Source organism: Ovis aries, chromosome 5 (genome assembly GCF_016772045.2).
Source record: "Ovis aries strain OAR_USU_Benz2616 breed Rambouillet chromosome 5, ARS-UI_Ramb_v3.0, whole genome shotgun sequence".
In the NCBI taxonomy this organism is placed as follows: domain Eukaryota; kingdom Metazoa; phylum Chordata; class Mammalia; order Artiodactyla; family Bovidae; genus Ovis; species Ovis aries.
Genome location: NC_056058.1, coordinates 50,979,423 through 50,997,387, shown reverse-complemented (window position 1 = coordinate 50,997,387; position 17,965 = coordinate 50,979,423). Strand labels below are relative to the sequence as shown.

General features: G+C 51.3%; 1 protein-coding gene across 7 annotated transcripts; it reads left to right on the top strand.

The window, feature by feature from the left end:
- The first annotated feature begins 1,646 nt into the window (after positions 1-1,646).
- On the top strand, positions 1,647-16,054 carry SPRY4 (sprouty RTK signaling antagonist 4). Of its 7 annotated transcripts, none has more exons than XM_042249393.1 (4): positions 1,647-1,824; positions 6,980-7,041; positions 10,947-11,007; positions 11,477-16,054. In XM_042249393.1, exon 4 carries the CDS (start codon positions 11,524-11,526, stop codon positions 12,421-12,423), a length of 900 nt encoding a protein of 299 aa, XP_042105327.1. In that variant the 5' UTR covers positions 1,647-1,824; positions 6,980-7,041; positions 10,947-11,007; positions 11,477-11,523; the 3' UTR covers positions 12,424-16,054. The 7 variants fall into 7 exon arrangements, with proteins under 7 accessions (XP_042105327.1, XP_060271301.1, XP_042105324.1 ...); XM_060415318.1 differs by lacking the exon at positions 6,980-7,041 and adding an exon at positions 4,801-4,865; XM_042249390.1 differs by lacking the exon at positions 10,947-11,007 and adding an exon at positions 4,801-4,865.
- Positions 16,055-17,965: the final 1,911 nt, after the last annotated feature.

Genomic DNA, 17,965 nt, shown 5'->3' with positions numbered 1-17,965 from the left:
TAAGTAAATCACATTACGCAGGTGCATTTGACTAGCGAGAAGCCATCTTAGCCTAGACTCGGTGACCTTGGGCTCTGGTCTGGGTTTGTAAAATGTCTCTCCCTCTGCCGATCCCCTGGGTCCCAGCTCCAGCCCAAGGCCAGACCTCTGGTCTGGAGCTTTCCATCTGCTCCATTGACAACTGCCAAGCGCAGTCCTATGGTGGCGTAGGAAGAAAAAGTCAGCCTCACCACCTCCCGGTGAAGCGAAAACACCAGCAAGATAAACCTTTCAGGGGGGATTCAGGCCCTAGCCCAGCCTCATCCCTGCAGCAAAGCCACCCCCTACCCCGTACTCCCCGGAGGCTACAGCCTCCTCCGTTCTTGGGCGGAGCTGGGCCTGCTGCGAGGGCTCCCCGCCTTCCCGGAGTCGGGCCTAATGGCGGGGGCTTTTCTTTTCACCCGCCGGGGCTGAGGCTCTACCCACCTCCCCTCCTCGCCCCACCCGCCCCATCATTAACTGCAAAGAAAAGATCCCGGCCATTTCCATTTCCTCTGCGGCTGAAGAGCCCTGTTGTTATCTAATCCCGCGGCCACCCCAGCAGCATCCTTGGCGCAGACGGCTCCACCCATCCACCTGGCCAATTCTGCACCGCTCCCGCTTCTCCGGCGGGACACTAGTCAGGGCGGTTGAGGACTGGCGCCTACAGCAGCAAAGGCTGTGGCCTTCCTCAGGCCTGAGTCCCGTGAGGGCTGAGAAACGCGCGGGAGTGGAGGGGAGCACTAGCCGGGGCAGCAGAGGGCGGGCGGACGCCGGAGCACTGCGTACATTACACTGGGGCAGGAGGAAATGGGGCGCTGCCAGGCGAGAGCAAGGTCTCTAACTGAGTAGCCAGTCCACTCCGGGGGGTACTAGGGCCGGAAGAGGCTCGGCCCAGTCCTGTCCACACCCAAGAAGTGGGGGAGGGGGGTGATCTGCACTTATTCAAGGGAGACTCAGCCTCAGGAAGGGAACCAGATTCACTCAGTAACCCCTCACTCCGCCCTTCTTTGATATGGACCTTTGACATTTTCTTAAAATTTTTGATAAAGAGCTTCAAGACCCTTCCCCCCCGACGCCCCTACTCTAGAGAAACAGAAGGCCCCTAGCAGGAGTCCTTCGTTCCCCCGCCCTCTGAATGCTTGCGGCGGGCAGAAATCCCTGGATCTAGGTGTGTCCTCCCCCACCCAGCTCTTAGCCCAGGATCCTGAGGTCGCCGTGTCCCCCCCACCCCGCCCCCAGCAACACGGACGGTTCCAACCCTGGTCCGCAGTGGCCTGAAGGTGGCCTTTACCTCCTCTCGCAGGCTGGGAGGGGGTACAGCCCGCGCAGCTGAACCAGCTGCAGCAGTCGCCGCCGCCCTCCATTCATAAGGAAAAAAAAAAAGGCAACAACAACCTCCACCCCTCTTTGTAAAAGAGCGACGGCCCCTAGAGGAGCGAGAGCCAGCCCCAGCAATCACGGGTTAAGTCCTTTTCCGGCCCCCCATTCATAAAAAAAGGAACGCGGCGCATGCGCGCGCGGGGTCTCTTGTGCCCACCCATTCATAGAATCGCGAGCGGCGCGCGTGCGCACTGGAGCTCCCTTCCCTCCCATTCATAAAAAAGCCATTTTCCCAGGCAGTGGTTGCAACATCGCCGCGGAGGCAGTGAGAGAGGCTGACAGCGCGGAGCTGGCGCTGCGGAGCGCAGGGAGCCTAGCCGGTTCCTCCGGCAGGCGTCTGCGAGGACAGCGGCGTCCTATCCGCTCGGGTTCGGGGGTTTACACAGACGTGGAGCAATGCTTGTGACTCTGCGGCTCCTTAAAGTAAGTCCTCAACCGGTTTCGGGATGTGAAGCTACCCTTCTCTGAGTCGCAACGCGACTCCCCCTCGGGCTGGGGCAAATGCTGCGCTATTTCTATACGCGCCTCAATGTTCTTTCCCTCTCCCTGCGCCTCCTGGAGCAGCTGCGGTACGCCGCAGCTCCCTGACGCCCTCGGCTGGGCCAGTTAGGCGCCGGGGGTGCTCACAGCCTGGTACCGGCGTTCCCGACCCCCGGGCATTGCCAAGCCGGGCTCTCCCACTCTACCACTCAGAAGCCCCGTGCGTGTCCCGGGAGTTTGCTTCTGGCCTGGCCCCTTTCCGCCTACCACTACCCACCTCGGGCGCTGGAACAGGCGACTTTGGGCTCCGTGAGGAGCCACCTCTTGGGTCCGGCGGGCGCCTTCACCCTGGGCGGCTCGCCCACCCTGGGCTCTCTGCCCACGGTGCCAGTGTGCCGTAGATCTCCCCAGCCCGCCGCAGCGGCCTATGCTCGACGGAGGTTTTAGTTTACCCTTCGGAGCCGTGATGGACTAGGTTTTCTTTCCTTCTGCCTACCCCTCGATGGTCAGCGCAGGGCTGGCCCGGGACTGGGCATTTCTGCTCTTTCTGGTGAGGCGGTTCCTCGCCGTCTGACCTTTGCTCTGCTGCCGCATTTTATGCTGTGCAACTGCTTTGCAGTTGCTTTCCTTTCCCCGGCCTCTGCAGGGGCTGAGGATCCTCGGCCTCCTCGTGTCCCCCTATACCCTGGCACCGAATTGTGCCAGGCCCCGAGGCCCCCGGCCGCGGTGGGGCTGTGGTGGGGGCTGAAGGTGCGTTTACATAACGCCGGGCGTGTGGGAGCTGGAGGAAGAGGTTGCGTGCGTAGGAGAGATAAGGCTCCTGCCTTCCCTCCTTCCTTCTTGGTGGTACCAGGCTTGACATCACTGAGAAGAAAGAAGGACAGAGACGGTACGTTCTGAAAATTCTGAATCGCCAAGGCTTGGGAGGCAATGAAGGGGGGTAAAGGGCAGGTTTGGCCAGCCAGGACAGCTGGAGCTTGGCTCCATCACTGGGGCCAGGGCTGTGCCCAGTTTCCCCTCCCTGCAGACGATCAAAAAGCATTTAGACAGTAGCTGCTCTTGTGCAAGAAGCCAGTTTCTCAATTCTCTTTGATTGAGGGCTGGGGGTTGTGGGTAGAGGAAGTAAGAGAGGTGGAAAATGGTTGCATGGCTAGATGGGCTGAGTGATGAAGGAAAGAAGAGAACTGGGCTGGAGGGCTGGATGGTGGGCAGAGGGGAGAGATGCTGGCTGCCTCATGTACCAGCTGGTGGATGGGTATCCATTTTGCCAGGCCTGGATGAGGGGGACAGAAGGCTGCCTTGTGGCCCATTAGGGCTTGGAGAGCACCTCTCCCCCCCAGGATGATTTGTGAAGAAAGGAAGGGTGTGTGTTCAAAGGGGTGCCCAAACCCAGTGTGAACCCCCTCTTCCTGCTTCCAAACCAGTGGCATGATTCTCTCCACTTTGGGGGTTGGGTAAGAGAAAGTGCCTGTCAGTCTGGTTCGCTGACTGAGGAGGCTCTCCAGTGCCTCTGAGCCTCTCAGGGCTACAAAGCTGGGAAGTGAAGACCCAGAGCATTTAGGAAATGTGGGTTTATCAATGTCTTATTAAGCTCGGTCTGGCCTGAGGCCCTACCCAATATTGCACTGGTGATTTCACAATGTTTAGAGTTCCCTGGATCTTAACACAAATGGGGCATAAACATCTGAAAATTTCAGTTTTTCCCCTTAGTGAAAAACTAAGTGGGTATGGGGCAGACTAGGAAAGGGGGGGCAGCCACTGACACCCTTCCACCTCTGCCTCCCTCCCTCTACCCCCGCCCCCTTCCTCTGTCTCCCTCTCTCTCTTTAAGCAGAAGGGTGGGAAAGAAATTGTAGACATGTCCAGTATAAAATCAAACTGCCTCTTTCCTAGCCCTTGGGAGGGTCCTCACTTGCCAGAAGGCTCTAGATGAATTTTAATATGAACAGTGCACATCCTGACCAACTGAGCTGCACGGCTAGTACAAGGTAGGCATTTCGATGGCAGATTTATAAAATTTCCTTGATGGACAAATGCTCAGTGAGGAAGACATCTCTTGGTTATCTTCCTTTTTAGATTCTTACTCTCTGTTCTGTGGAGAATAAGTGCTCTCCTGCTCATTCCCACCACCTTTTCTACCAGTACCCTCTGAAATGGCAACATCTCCTTAGAGCTTCCAAGGGGCTTTGTGGGAGGAGACTGACCACATGGAACAGAATGATTCCTAGTTAAAGCAGGGCAGAGGCTGAAGACATTTGGAGCTTGCAGATGTCATTTTTGCTTTTATCCTTCCAGAATAGGTGGAGAGATGGTAAACGTGACAGTGCCTCTGACTTGAATAACAAATGAAGGCAGCCTTTCAGTGCAAAACTTGAAAGTCAGTGATTTTAAAATTAAGGGAGGAAAAAACACCCATTAACACTTCCAGAAATGGCCCCTGAGATGTACTGCTCTGGAGCTTAATGCTTGGGATCGCATGTGTGGAATTCTCTTCTGATTTCTGACGCTGTTGGTCCCTTCATGTCGCATCTTCCAGCACCAGTTTTTGGGCCCCCCACAAGCCTTTTTCTTTTCCCAGGTTGTCCTCTTGGAGAGGGCCCAGGTAATGGTACCAGGGTGCTTAGAAAGGAGCCCCTTCTCTTCAGAGAAGGAGTTCAGTGTAAAAACTATGGGATTCAGTTTGGTTCTGCATCCAGAGTTGTCTATCATCTAGCTCCAGCTGAGGCAGAAGTTTCCTTGTGAGGAAAACCTCTGGATCTAGGGACAGAATTGAAAATGTTGGATTTGGGATATCGATACGACTTGTGTTTTTAAGGAAGGGGAAGGGCAAGAGTGGAGAAGCTCCCCTCGCATGGCCAACCTAGAGCTGCTGGACAAAAAGCAATGACTCACTGGAATATATTTTTACTCTTTCAAAAGAGCCAGAGGAAGAAGGTGATGAAGGGCAACATAACAGAAGACTGTATTACCTCTTCTAGACCAAGGTAGGGAACTGGGTCAGAGCGGATGAGAGGTTAGGAAATATGCTAAACTTGGGCCTTGGTCTCCCTATCTGCGGAGTGGGGAGAACAACCCCCGCCCCCACCCAGGGGCCAGGGCCAGCTGAGCAGCTAGCCAAGTGTGCAGGGCTGGGGCTGTGCCCTTGTTACTAGGGGTGCCTGTTAGGCAGGCCTGGTTGTAAGGAAGGCCCTTCCTCCACAGGAGACGTGGGGTACTTCTTGATGTACAGGGTGGAGGATGCAGAGCTCTCAAGGGGCCCTGGGGCCACCCTGCAGATCCAGACAGCTGACAAGGCTGGGGATGTATCCGGGACATGTGGCTGGGTTTAAGAGGCTGCACCGTTCAGCTGTGATCATGATTGTTCTTTCCAAGGACAGTCAGTGGAGGAAGCAAGGGCACCAGGGAGGGAGCACAGATGTGCTGGTCTCGTGGAGGCGGGAAGGGGCCCTTCTGGGGCAGGTGGCCATTTGCAGAAAAGTGGTTTCCCTTGTCTTTTTCTGGTTGGGGGGAGGGAGAGTCATTTCCTGCCCCATCCCAGGAGTAAGCTAAAACCTATTATTGTAACCCCAGTTCATAGTGGAGGGTGGTGAGACCAATAAAATGATCTTTGTGCCAATGTCGGGGGAGGTCCCTCCCTGGGGTTTAGGTTCCTGGTCCCCCACCCCCAAACTCTGATGCAGGCCAGGGGTTCCGAAACTACCAGTATTTAACAGGCTTCTTCTAGCTCCATTCTTTTCTCACTCTTGACTTCTAATCCCTCTTTAAGGGGATCTGCTGCTACTTCTGTTAAGTCGCTTCAGTCATGTCTGACTCTGTGCGACCCCATAGATGGCAGCCCACCAGGCTGCCCTGTCCCTGGGATTCGAGCAGACAACAATTATGAGGGGAATACATCAAAGCCAAAATGTGTAGCTGGTTAGAATAGTCCAGAACCAAAAAGTACAGCAAGACCTCTCCAACTCAGCCTTGCACAGGGGCTCTGGAGCACAGCTGACAGGTTGTGAAAAAAGAAGTCTGGGAACTGATAACTGAGGATGAGACAAAGTGAGGATAAGCAGCTGTTTTCTTTTTATGATCTCTGACAGGTTATGGCCAGAGGTCAGCTCCTAGTGGTGCTGGAATGGGGTGGGGTGGAGCGGGGGCAAGGATTCTCAGACAAATCTAGCTGTCTAAATGCTTTATTCTCAGCCAAGATGATCTCTCTCTGTGTAGGGTACAGGGAACACAAGCTCTGGCTTCCCTTGTCCTCCTCATCCCCTTTATTTTTTTAAAATGTGTCACGTGGGATCTTAAGGATCCTTAGTGAATTGTAGTTCCCTGACCAGGGACTGAACTCTTGCACTCTGCATTGAGGACATGGAGTCTTAACCACTGGGTTACCAGGGAAGTTCCCCCCTTCCTCCCCTTTAAAGTCGTTCTGAAGCAATAATTGGAGCTTAATGAACTGAGACGTTGTCCCAGAGAACCCAAGAGATAGTGGCAGATGTAGCCCCAGGCTTTCACACAGCCTGTTGTTAAGTTGCTCAGTCACTTCCAGTCTTTGCAGTGCCATGGACTGACTGCATCCTGCCAGGCTCCTCTGTCCATGGGATTTCCCAGGTAAGAATACTGGAGTAGGTTGCCATTCCCTTCGCCAGAGGATCTTCCTAACCCAGGGATAGAACCCGTGTTTCCTGCATTGCTTAGAGACCTTTTTCTCTGAGCTGTTAAAGGGTTAAACAACCTTCCCTGAAAGCACCTGCTAGGACTGAATGAGGCAGTACAAAAAGTGCCCCTTCATTCAGAGCTTCTTGTCAGTTTGGCATTAGCTGACCTGTAGTTTTCAAAATACAGCTGTCAGATTTTCCTAATATTTCTCAACTCCTCTCCCTGGGTTAAGTCCAGGAGAAGTAGTAGATGGCTGGACCTGACAGTTAACATGGGTCTTGATTCTTTGCTGCCAGCCTGCACTGAGCTGTGTGTCACCTTGATGCTCAGCCCCTCCCCGCAGGTATCATAGACAAATACAGGGCGTTGTGCTCTAGGCTTTTTAATATCCACTGACTGGGTATTCTTTCTTCTGCCTTCCTCTTACCCTAGCTCTTTCTCTTCCTCACAGACCTGGACCAGGAAGCCACATCCATGAATGTGCCCTGGGGACCCTGAAGTTCAGCTTTACAGGTGGGAGGAGAGGGGATTCCCACCCACTCTAGGCTTCCCTTTTAGGGGCTGCTTTATGGTGAGATCCTACAAGTGAGACCCATTCAACCTTAAGAAACCTAAAAATGAAAACACTTAGTAAAATGGGGGTGTGTGGAGGACAAAAGGGACAGCAAAGAAAACGGAGTTGGAAGCAAAGAAGTCTTAAGCACTGACGCTTCCTTTAGTGATAGGTTTCAAAGCCCTGGCCCCCACTCTGCACACTAAAAATTCCCCTAACTGGGGGCCAGTCTGATACCAGCCCTGTCTGGCTTCATTTCCAGGCTGGTTGGGTTAACAGCCCGAAGATGGCCTGATGAGGTTCCCCGAGGGCTAATGGCAGACCCGGGAGACTGGCAGAGTTCTCAGCTACAAGAGAGAAGGGTGCTTTCACACCCTTCCCTGAATATCCAGAAGTTATTGCAAGTCCAGGCAGCGGGGATGACTGGGTTCAACTCCTGCTCTGTGACCCTCTGTTCTTCTGTTTCTTCCTCTGCAAAGTAGGTGTTACTCTCCAAAGTGATGGTGAGGATTTAAGAACATCACTGAGGATTTAGCACAGATCCTGGCACCAAGAAATGTTTCATAAATACTAGATGTTTTCCTAACTATTAATTATTATTAGAAAGTTGGAGTGGAGGTAAAAGTTTCCTTTCCTCGTGCTAATCCATAAGGCTGTCACCTACAACTCCACAGAAGTGCTTCTCTGGCTAAAGTGGAATCCTGGCTTTGTTTCTCTGTTCACAGTCTTCCAAATGGGCCATCAGTTTCCCAAATGACCTAAAGGAAGCAAAAGCCTCCTCTCTCCTATTTATATTACAAATCTCCTCCTTCCTAGCAGGGGAAACAGAGTACATATTAAACTATACTTAAGTTCAGCAGTATTGGGTAAACTGGAGGGTAGGTGGGTCCCAGTGAGTAGAGATCGATCTTTGAAACCTAGGAATGGGGAGGTGGGGGTTTGAAACTTCACTTTGCTGTGCTGAAGTATTATCCATCAGGCTATCAGCAAGTTTTTTTTTTTTTTTTTCACGTGAGTCAAATGAATTCAACCGTCCTGTGGACAGGTGGTCCCAGCTAACTAGGAGATAAAGCCTGAGAAGATTGGAGACCTATAGGTCTGAGCCAGCTGCTGGCTTTTGCTGGGCTGTAGCCAGAAGGAATCCTGCATCAGTGTTATGATGGGGAAGATGCATTTTAGAATATGCCGGCTGGAGCCATCCAGGGTGTGGCTTACCCCGAGAGAGCTGAGTTACCAGGGACCCAGCTCCCACCCCCTTGTCTGGCCCTAGGTGCAGACCCAGATGTTGACAGCTGCCTCTGGAGGGTAATGGGAGTGGGGTAATGTCAATATCCCGTCACCAGCAGCCACTGTCCCCACCCTGGCTTCCTGGTGGGACTTTTACAAGAATCTGCCTTGTGAGTCCATAGCCTGTTAAAATCCCTGAGCATTGCCCATGCCTTTGATTCACCCATAGAAAGTGTGCTCATTGTTTAAAGAATCTCAGGAATAGGATCGGAGGAAGGAGAGTGGGTGATCGGTTTAGGGGAGGGAGTACCCACAGCATGGCAAGTCCCAGCCCTGGTCCTAAGAGATGAAAGCTCAACTACATGGGGCAATACAGCCTTCAAACTGCCACTGACATTTTGTTGGCAGGACCCTGAGCTTTGTGACCTGAGCTTCTGGCATAGGGGAATCACGTTGTCTTTGTCCGGGGTGGGGGTTCTGGCGGAGGCACCTCTTGGCTGGCGCCAGAGAGTCGACTCCTGAGCCTCTGTCAGCATTTTCCATTCTTTTGCCGAGTCACACCTTTTCCTCCAGGCAGAGCTGGAACCCAGGGCTCCTAACTCTTCTTCTTTTGACCCCAAACCCATTTATTCCAGAAGCAAGGCTTTGGAATCCCTGCAAAGAACAAAGTGAGCCCACTTTAGCATTCCTGAAGTTCTGCCCAATGACCAGCTTGAGCCTTGGAAAAAATTCCTCTCCCAAAATGCTCAACTGACATCTCTCATCCAGCCCCAAACCCAGGACCCCTAAAGGAGGCTGTCTCGGCAAAGAACGGCTTCTTGGTGGCAGACCTGCCTGACACTGAAGTCAAACTCTGCCATAGGAAAGTCTCCTCATTGAAGATGATGCTTTCCTGACATGTGGAGGGAACACGAGGCAGGAGAGAGGCTATCCCCAGGCACACATTCTCTGAAATGGGAAAAACTCTGCACAGAAACACCAGCATCTCTTAAGTGGATAGGGCTGTGGGACCAAAGCCAATAGTTCATGGCCTTTGTGAAGGGGAAATATCAGTTGACTGAGCAATGAACCTTGTAGAAAAGACTTAGGGCTTTTTTCTGCAGATGAGAACCCTGGGGATAAGCTCCCTTTCATTCACTTCATGAACTTTGCACCTAGACCGAGCTCTTTATTTCAGTTAGGCTGGAAAGCATCTAAGAAGTCCGTCCCCAACAACGGAACCATTTCTAATCAAACCACTGTTTCCAAGCAGAGGAAGTATAATGCAGAGTTGTCCTGAATGGCTTTTCTCTCTCTCTCTCTCTTCATTCTTTATTATAGACATCGATAAGTATGGATGTGTCGCGCAGAGCCAGGTATACTTCTCCTGTAATTGGAATACTAGGGTGACTAGCTGGGGCCCAAGTCTGGAGGGATGTGAGGTTAGAACTGGAAGTGGAAACCTATCCACATCCTCTTCTTAGGTATCACTTTTTTTTTTTTTAATTGTTTTTAAGTTGATGTGTTGTATTTTCATTTTTATTCAGTTGAAGGATTTTTCTCATTTTTTGTCACTGCATGTGGGATCTTATTTCCCCAACCAGGGATCGAATCCCCACCCCCGGCAGTGGAAGCTTGGAGTCTTAACCACTAAACTGCCAGGGAGTTCCCAAGGTATCACCTTTGAGGCAAGATGAACCAATAGCAGAGGTTCAGTGTCAGCTCTCCAAATTAGAGCATCATTGGCATCTTGAAAAAGCATTTACTGAAGCCCTACCCCATAGCACATTAATCCAATGTGGTTTTTTTCCTTTTTTAAAGGTGGTTATGATCTATCTTCACCCTGGCTGTCTGTTCTATCCCCCAGCCACAAGCCCAGTGGAATCTTCCCAGTCTAATCTTTCTCTGGGATTCCAAATTGGGCAGAGGTCTTGGCCTCTGCTGCTACTTCTTTAAATTGATCTCCAGCCGAATTCCGAATGTAAAGGTCAGCAGGCGAGGAAATGGCACTTCTAATAGAAAACAATGTGCACTTTCTAAATTTGAACCAAGCCGCTTCCGCTCTTTGATTTAAGTGACTTCCTGGGGTTCCGTGTCAGGCACTGCAGTTGAATCTCTGGCCAGTTTCCAACTTAAAATTGCACTCTCTCGGTGAAATTAGAAACTGATCCAGGCTTGGCTTAGCTATTCTAGTAAAGAGCATTTAGGCTGAATGTTCAGCTCAGTATTTGGAAATGGGTGAAGTGAGTGCCCCTCGGAGAGGATTTCCCATCCAAGTTGTCAGTGGGCACCTGCCCAGGGGCTATTAGCCACTGGAGGTTGTTGCCCTTAGAAATAGTAGTAATAAGTAAATATCCTGATTGTGTAGGCATCAGATACAGCTCCTCCTTCTCTTGTGACTATCTGAAATAAAGGCTTTTGTTTATCTAGCTGATAAAAACTCCACGGGAGCACACAGGGACTGACTGTTGTAGTCACTACATCCTCACATTCAGCATAACACTTGGTACTCATTAGTCGTGCTTATTAGTGCTCAGGAAATCTAAATGGTTGCTCTCTGGAATGGTGGTAAATTAGAGTACGTGCTGTGTGTCAGGTAAAATGCTAGGTCCTGGATATGCATTTTTTCATTTAGTTCTCACAAGAACCCATTTTACAGGTGACAGTACTAAGGCACAGAAGTTAAAGAACCTCATTCACAGCAACACTGCTAGGCAAAGGTGAGAACTTGAACTTCAATCTAATTACAGAGCCTGTGTTTATAACTGCTAAGCTCTGTTATAAATCAGAAGCATGTTTCATGGGGGTTATAAGAATGAACCTGGATGGCCCAAGTTTGAGCCCTAGTTCTGCTACTGATGGTTTTGTGTGACTTTGGACAAGCTACTTTGAACATTAGTTTCCTATAACTAGAAAAGGGGTAATGGTAGTTACATTCTAGGGTTATTTTGAAAAGTTGATAACATAATAATATGATGCTTAGAAGAGTCCTTGTAAGTGCTAAATAAGTTATTTCTACCACTTAAAATTGTCATTAGTGTTAATAGTAATCATCTAAGCCTTAATGCTGGGTAGTCCACCAAAGGAATCCTATTTCATTTGGGCTCCCAAGGACCTAATGGTGGATGGGGGTGTTAACAGGCCACCTATTGATGCCTGGAATCCATTCTCTTCCTCCCCCCTACCCAGGGCCCCTAGAAGCCTGTTACTCTGCACATCCCTGGACCTCCGGCCCCATGGAGCCCCCGATCCCACAGAGCGTCCCCTTGACTCCCAGCTCAGTCATGGTCCAGCCCCTCCTGGACAGCCGTACGGCCCACAGCCGGCTCCAGCACCCTCTCACCATCCTTCCCATCGACCAGATGAAGACCAGCCACGTGGAGAACGACTACATCGACAACCCTGGCCTGGCACCCCCCTCTGGCCCCAAGCGGACCCGGGGTGGAGCCCCAGAGCTGGCCCCAACCCCAGCCCGCTGTGACCAGGACATCACCCACCACTGGATCTCCTTCAGCGGGCGCCCCAGCTCTGTGAGCAGCAGCAGCAGCACGTCCTCCGACCAGCGCCTCTTAGACCACATGGCGCCCCCACCCGTGGCTGATCAGGCCTCCCCGAGGGCTGTGCGCATCCAGCCCAAGGCCATCCACTGCAAGCCGCTGGACCTTAAGGGCCCCTCTGGCCCCCCAGAGCTGGACAAGCACTTCTTGCTGTGCGAGGCCTGCGGGAAGTGTAAGTGCAAGGAGTGCGCGTCCCCCCGGACGTTGCCCTCCTGCTGGGTCTGCAACCAGGAGTGCCTGTGCTCGGCGCAGACGCTGGTCAACTATGGCACCTGCATGTGCCTGGTGCAGGGCATCTTCTACCACTGCACCAACGAGGACGATGAGGGCTCCTGCGCCGACCACCCCTGCTCCTGCTCCCGCTCAAACTGCTGCGCCCGCTGGTCCTTCATGGGTGCCCTGTCCCTGGTGCTGCCCTGTCTGCTCTGCTACCTGCCCGCCACTGGCTGTGTGAAGCTGGCCCAGCGCGGCTACGACCGCCTGTGCCGCCCTGGGTGCCGCTGCAAGCACACGAACAGCGTCATCTGCAAGGCAGCTGCTGGGGACGCCAAGGCCAGCAGACCTGACAAGCCTTTCTGACGCTCGGGGTCAAGCCCAGCGCTCCGCCTGGAACCCTGGTTCCCTTCTGACACCTGAGAAGAGCACCACGGCACAGCCAGAGGTTTTAGCATCCTGAGGCTGACCCTGCCACTCCACCCACCCCCCACCCCCAGCTGCTGAAGAAATAGGGACCATCACCCACCCCTGTCTTCCCCAAAAAGATGAAGAAGCACTTTGGGGTTGTTTTGTTCAGGATCCTGGAACTTTGTGTGAAACAGACAGTGGCAGGGGTGTGGTGTGGTTTGGGGGTGATTTTTCTTTTCCAGAAGATGGAACACAGATGTGGACACATATCCGGAAGTTGCAGCTGCTTGAATGCCTTCCTGGCCCTCCTCCTCCCTCGCTTTCTCCCTGCTCTTGTGCATTCTCTCCGGCTGCCTGGGAGGAATCTGAATGGCCAGGGGACTTGGAAGAAGACACTTGGAGTCTTACCGTCTGTACCTTCTCCTCCCAGCCTCCACCCCAGTCTGCCCCATCTTGGGGAAGGTGTAGACCCTGGCAATCCCTGTTGTATATACTCGGGAGCCCCCGCCCCTCGTTCCTTGCTCTGCCTGGAGCCATGGATGGATTTAGGAGCCACTGCACAGTACATTTTCTCCCTTCCAGCTTCCTCACTAACTCTCGGGGGTGTTCCACTCATAATACCGTCCTTCGGCTCTTACTGAGTCACAGACTCACCTGCCTGCTGTGTGCCCCCAGTTCTCTCTACCCAGATCCTTTCCAGAAACTTCACTACGGGTAGAGAAGACTGGGGCAGCAAATTTGAGACCAAATAGCATTTTGCCAATGAGTCTGAGACTGTGGTCTCTGGATCCAGTCGTTACACGTTTTTATATCAGATACTAACGGTGTTTTAAAAAAATAATAATAAAACACTTGCTTCCTTTTGGGCCACCCCCAGGAAGGGCTGATTTCAAAATCTGGGGGGCGAGCAACCTCAAGGAACACAATCCCCCCCTCCCCACCAAGAAGAAGATTTTAACAGCAGAGAAGAGAGGCAGCACCTCGCGCTGGCAGTGACGGCTGGGTGTGGGCTTCTTCTCTCCTGATTCTGCTGCTCGCTGTCCTAGCCTTTCGTGTACAGTGTCTGTATCTTTAATGTAAATAGTCAGATGGTGACAAAAGAGTCTATTTTAGCGTTAGGAGGCCCTGGCGGGGGGAGTCGGAAGAATGCAGGTGGGGGGAGATTCTCCGGGGTACTTCTTGGGATTGAGCCCTGCTTCTGTGCATGGCCACATGAGCCCCTCCCAGCAGCCCCCAAAGACGTAGCAACTCTCTCAAGGTGCTAAAGGACTCAGAAAGCGCAGCTCGTCCCATGGGTAGGTACTTGTTGCATGCAAAAGCTGTAGTGTGTCTGGTCCTTACTCCCCAGCAATTGTGTGGGGTTTGTGCTTCATGTGGTATTTTGTGCCTCCTCCCTTTCCCCCTCCCTGCCGCCGTGAGAGAAAGTAGCTTGGGTCAGAAGAGCTACCCTGGGGCGGTGTTGGAAGTGTACTAGGCACAGCCTTTGTAGCACTTCAGTTTGTTCTGTAGGAACAGAACAGCCTCCTTGAAGGAGGCAGGGAGCTGTGATGGTCATGCACCCAATGCTTCTCAAGGACTTTTTTTTTTTCCCTTCCCTTCTTGAAGACTGATAGTAACATCTTATGATTTAGAATAAGTTAATTGTAACTGTAGGTATTTATTGACTGGAGGAAAGAAGGGGATGGTCTTATTATTTTAGGCTTTATTTATATAACATTTGCTAGCTTGTAAAAGGCGAATATGAAATACTGCATCTGCGTTTTCTAAGGCTGATTCCTGTAGCTACCCTTGCCACAGTTGTCATGGATGTATGGATGTTCTTGCACAAATCAGAGGGAATGATAGAAAAAACACATTCAGCCAACCACTTGTCCTAATTGAATGTATCAGATGTGTACTGAAGGGACTGGAGATGTTTTTCCTCAGAACAAGTGTGCAGAGGTTACCCCCAAAAAGACAGGGCATACTTCCACTCTGGGAGAAGCCTCAGAACTTTCCCCAAAGTCCCTCCCTCAAATGTCTCCACGGGAAACTTGACCCAGTGGCAAGTTGCACTTTGGTGATCTTTGGTGTTCTACATGCCCATTCTGTGGAGAACTGATTTACCTAAGCTGTGCACACACACACCTTACCCCTACCCCACCATCTCTACAAAGACCCTTGTTTCCTGGCAAGTAGCCTCCTGAACACACACACACACACACACCCTACCCCCACCCCACCATCTCTACAAAGACCCTTGTTTCCTGGCAAGTAGCCTCCTGAACCCTGACTTTGTGTATATAGTTGTAAACACGGATTTTTCTGGGTTTGGGTTTCCTTTTTTTCCTTCCCCTGCTTTGGCTTGTTCTTTTTGGTTCGCATCTAACCTGCTAGGTAGATGTCTGCAGAATTCTCTGTGTCCCGTGTGCTCAGCTTTCGTTCTCCCAGCTCTGTGGCATAGCAGTCCCTCGGCATGTTTTTCTGGCTAAAAGAAAAAACTGGCTTGCCTGTGGCCCCCAGGGGCCAGTCAAGGGCCACTGAGGGATCAACCTGTCAGCAACACGACGCATTTCTGTGGCCACTTCTGGCTGATTGTGTGTCCTGTGACCAATGGCTTGCTTGGCTGGATTATGCCTCCTCATCTTGACCTTTTAAGCAGACTGCCAGCTGCTTCCCACTAAGGTTCAATCTGGGATGGCTGGTGGTTCTTCCTGGAACTGGGGGTTGGGATCCACAAGCTTGGGCCCAGGACCCTTGTCCTAAGGGGCCACAGCTGCTTCCCCTGGAGGGTGGGTTCGTAAAGTCCCAAAACTCTGGCAAGCGCCCTGAGAATAGGGTCTAGGAGAGCCAAGCCTTTCTAGGTAGGGGATGGGGTACACCAAGGCTCCCCACCGGCTCTGGGAGGAGTGGAGACCAGCCCCTGCTGTTGATACGGGCCCCTTCACAACTGATAGCCGGAAGACTGTCATGTGACATGTCTGGTTCTTTCAGCACTCTGGAGTCTGCATACATCCCCGCTTGACATCGAGTGAGGCCCAGTTAGATTACGACAAGTCCCCAGTGTGGAAGGTGTAGGTTGGGACCAGATACCGTCATGTTCACGGTCTCCGTGCTGCCCCAGGAGGTGTCCGGCGGGGTGTAGGCACCACCACTTTGCACTGTACACGTCACTAGAGCATCCTATGAACTTAACTGGCCTTCTGGTTTATGCCTTTGGTAAGCATTTTCATGCCCTCTGCTTACTGTGACAGTCAGTGACAAATCTTAAGCTGCCATTTTTGCTGTGGGTAACTCGGTGTGGTGTCTTGTCTTGCTTTCTCTTCTCACTGCCCCACAGTTCTGTTTTGTGTTAAAAACAAGAGCTATTCAAGGGTCCCATCCTGTCACATTTTCCCTCTTCACTGTAACCCTTTCTCACCCCACATCAAAAGTTACCACAGAAGGTTTCCTTTGTATAGAATATTTATTTTGAAGCTCTATTTTAATAGTATTTATTTTAGAAAGTCTACTATTGTAAGAGTTCTTCTGTTTGTGAAGAAAAAGCAAGTTAAAAACTGAATGTACTGATCTAGAAAATATATATAAATATATATTGTTAAATATACATAGGACTGCCGTTTCTCGTGTGTTTGTGTGTTCACACCCCCAACATCCTCACCCAGCAAGGTGTGAGTTTGTCAAAGAACACCTGCCGAATGGAAATGAGCGACCAGGCTCCAGCGGACAGTGGCAGGGGGACAAGGCTTCCTGGCCCTGGTGCTGCCTCGAGGATGACCTTAGAGCCCCTGGAGGAAAGCTTCACTGTCTGATGAAGCTGAATCCTGCCAGGCGCTGCTAAATCCTCTGGCAAGCCCTCCCCTATGCAAGAGTGTGTTGGTAACGGATGACTGGGAAGTGGGGGAGGTTCGTCTACCTGTCCAATTTATACAAATTCTGCAGCTCTGCTTTTTTCACTTTGGTGTTCCCCAAGCAGATTTTCATATATGTACCCACACACAGGCTTACTGAAGGCAAACAAAAAAGCCCTTGGCAGTTTCCTCATTTTCTCTGGACTGGTGGCTACTGTAACAAACCCGTCCCCTTGGACTTCCATCTAGTAAATGACGTGCCTCTGCCTTTGCAACACACCTTCCATCTATCCATCTCCCCCACGCCACGCAGACATTTAAATCAGGATGCAGGAGAGGGGTGGGGGGAGGCGGGGAGGAGAGAATTTAATTACTTTCATTGCATATGCCAATCACAAGGAGACTTTGACTACTATCTTGAAACTGAACACATGCCTCCTGTTTTAAAGATACTTTTCTGTTAGCCATAAGGGATCCAACAATGGTTGACAAAAGAAGCTAGACAGGTATAGTCTGGAGCCCTGAGTCCAGCTCTGGGTTGTCTCGGGTCACCAGGGATGGCATGTTTCCAGTCTTTGTGAAAGCCTCAGGCTCCTGTTCGAGACATCCAAACCCCTGCCAAGGATCCCCTGGCAACTTCCCAAAAAGGCATAAAGGATGTCCATCCTCCTTGTGGTCTTCTCAGCTCTAAAACTGCTCCAGAATAAAGACAACGCCAGCCTCCCCTTCAGCCAGAACTTGTGGCCTCTCCCGCTCCTGGATGTTGGTGTCTTCCTTCACTGATGACACTTGGAGGTGGTTTTCCTTTTCCTTGGCTCAATCCCAGTTACTGACACCCAGGATTTAAGTCTTGGGTGTCTTGATAGGTGGAGACGTGGGGCAGGCCTGCCTCTGGTTTTGTTTCTACAGTTTAGAGATTAAAAATAACAGAAACCTATACAGGATGTTGGGTTTGTCTCACCCACCCAAAACCTTGAGGAAACAAGCTAAACAAATGTGAGCTTGTTTCTTAAAAATCGGTGGCCAGAGAAAAAGCCCTGCCTGTGCCTTCGTTGTCTTTCCTTGCCTGGCCCTGTTCCTCTTGGCTCTCAGTTATGAAATGACTCGGGGCACTAACAATGCTTAGAATATAGTGAATGGTTCCTTTTTGCCAAGTCTTGAACATACTTGACCGATACCACTGTTAGTTACCTCTTCAAGATGCAGAAATTGAGAGTCAGAGAAGGAGTTACAGGCCTGTCACAGTTGAAGGGTAGATGGGAAAATGGAGAGCTGAAGGTTTAGCAACTCTATTTGGGGCAGAAAGACAGGATGGACTAAAAAGACTCCCCAGCAACTAAATTTAAAAATAGAGAAGGATTTCAACTCTCTCCACATCCATAACCACACACCTCATATGACGGCACCACAAGCCTCAGCTCATCCAAAAAAAGAGAATGGTGAGGACAAGGGGGAGTCCCCATGCTGATGGCAGAAAACAAGAACCCCTTGGACAACTCATGTCATCAGGCCAGGAGGCCCTGAGCCCTTCTGTAGCTCCCCAAGCTGGCCCCTGCAGCCTGCTGAAACTGCACCTTGAAATCAGCTTAACTTCACCAAGTCGGGTTATGAACTCGTTGAATGCACCCCAGCAGACATCTCAGTGCTAGAGGTGTGTGCCAGATGAA

Excerpts from the sequence above, each read along its gene's own strand:
- SPRY4 (XM_042249390.1), top strand. The coding sequence starts at position 1,798 with ATGCTTGTGACTCTGCGGCTCCTTAAA. Across the intron at positions 4,866-6,979 it reads ATTACCTCTTCTAGACCAAG|ACCTGGACCAGGAAGCCACA; the intron begins GTAGGGAACTGG and ends TCTTCCTCACAG. Across the intron at positions 7,042-11,476 it reads CCTGAAGTTCAGCTTTACAG|GGCCCCTAGAAGCCTGTTAC; the intron begins GTGGGAGGAGAG and ends CCCCCTACCCAG.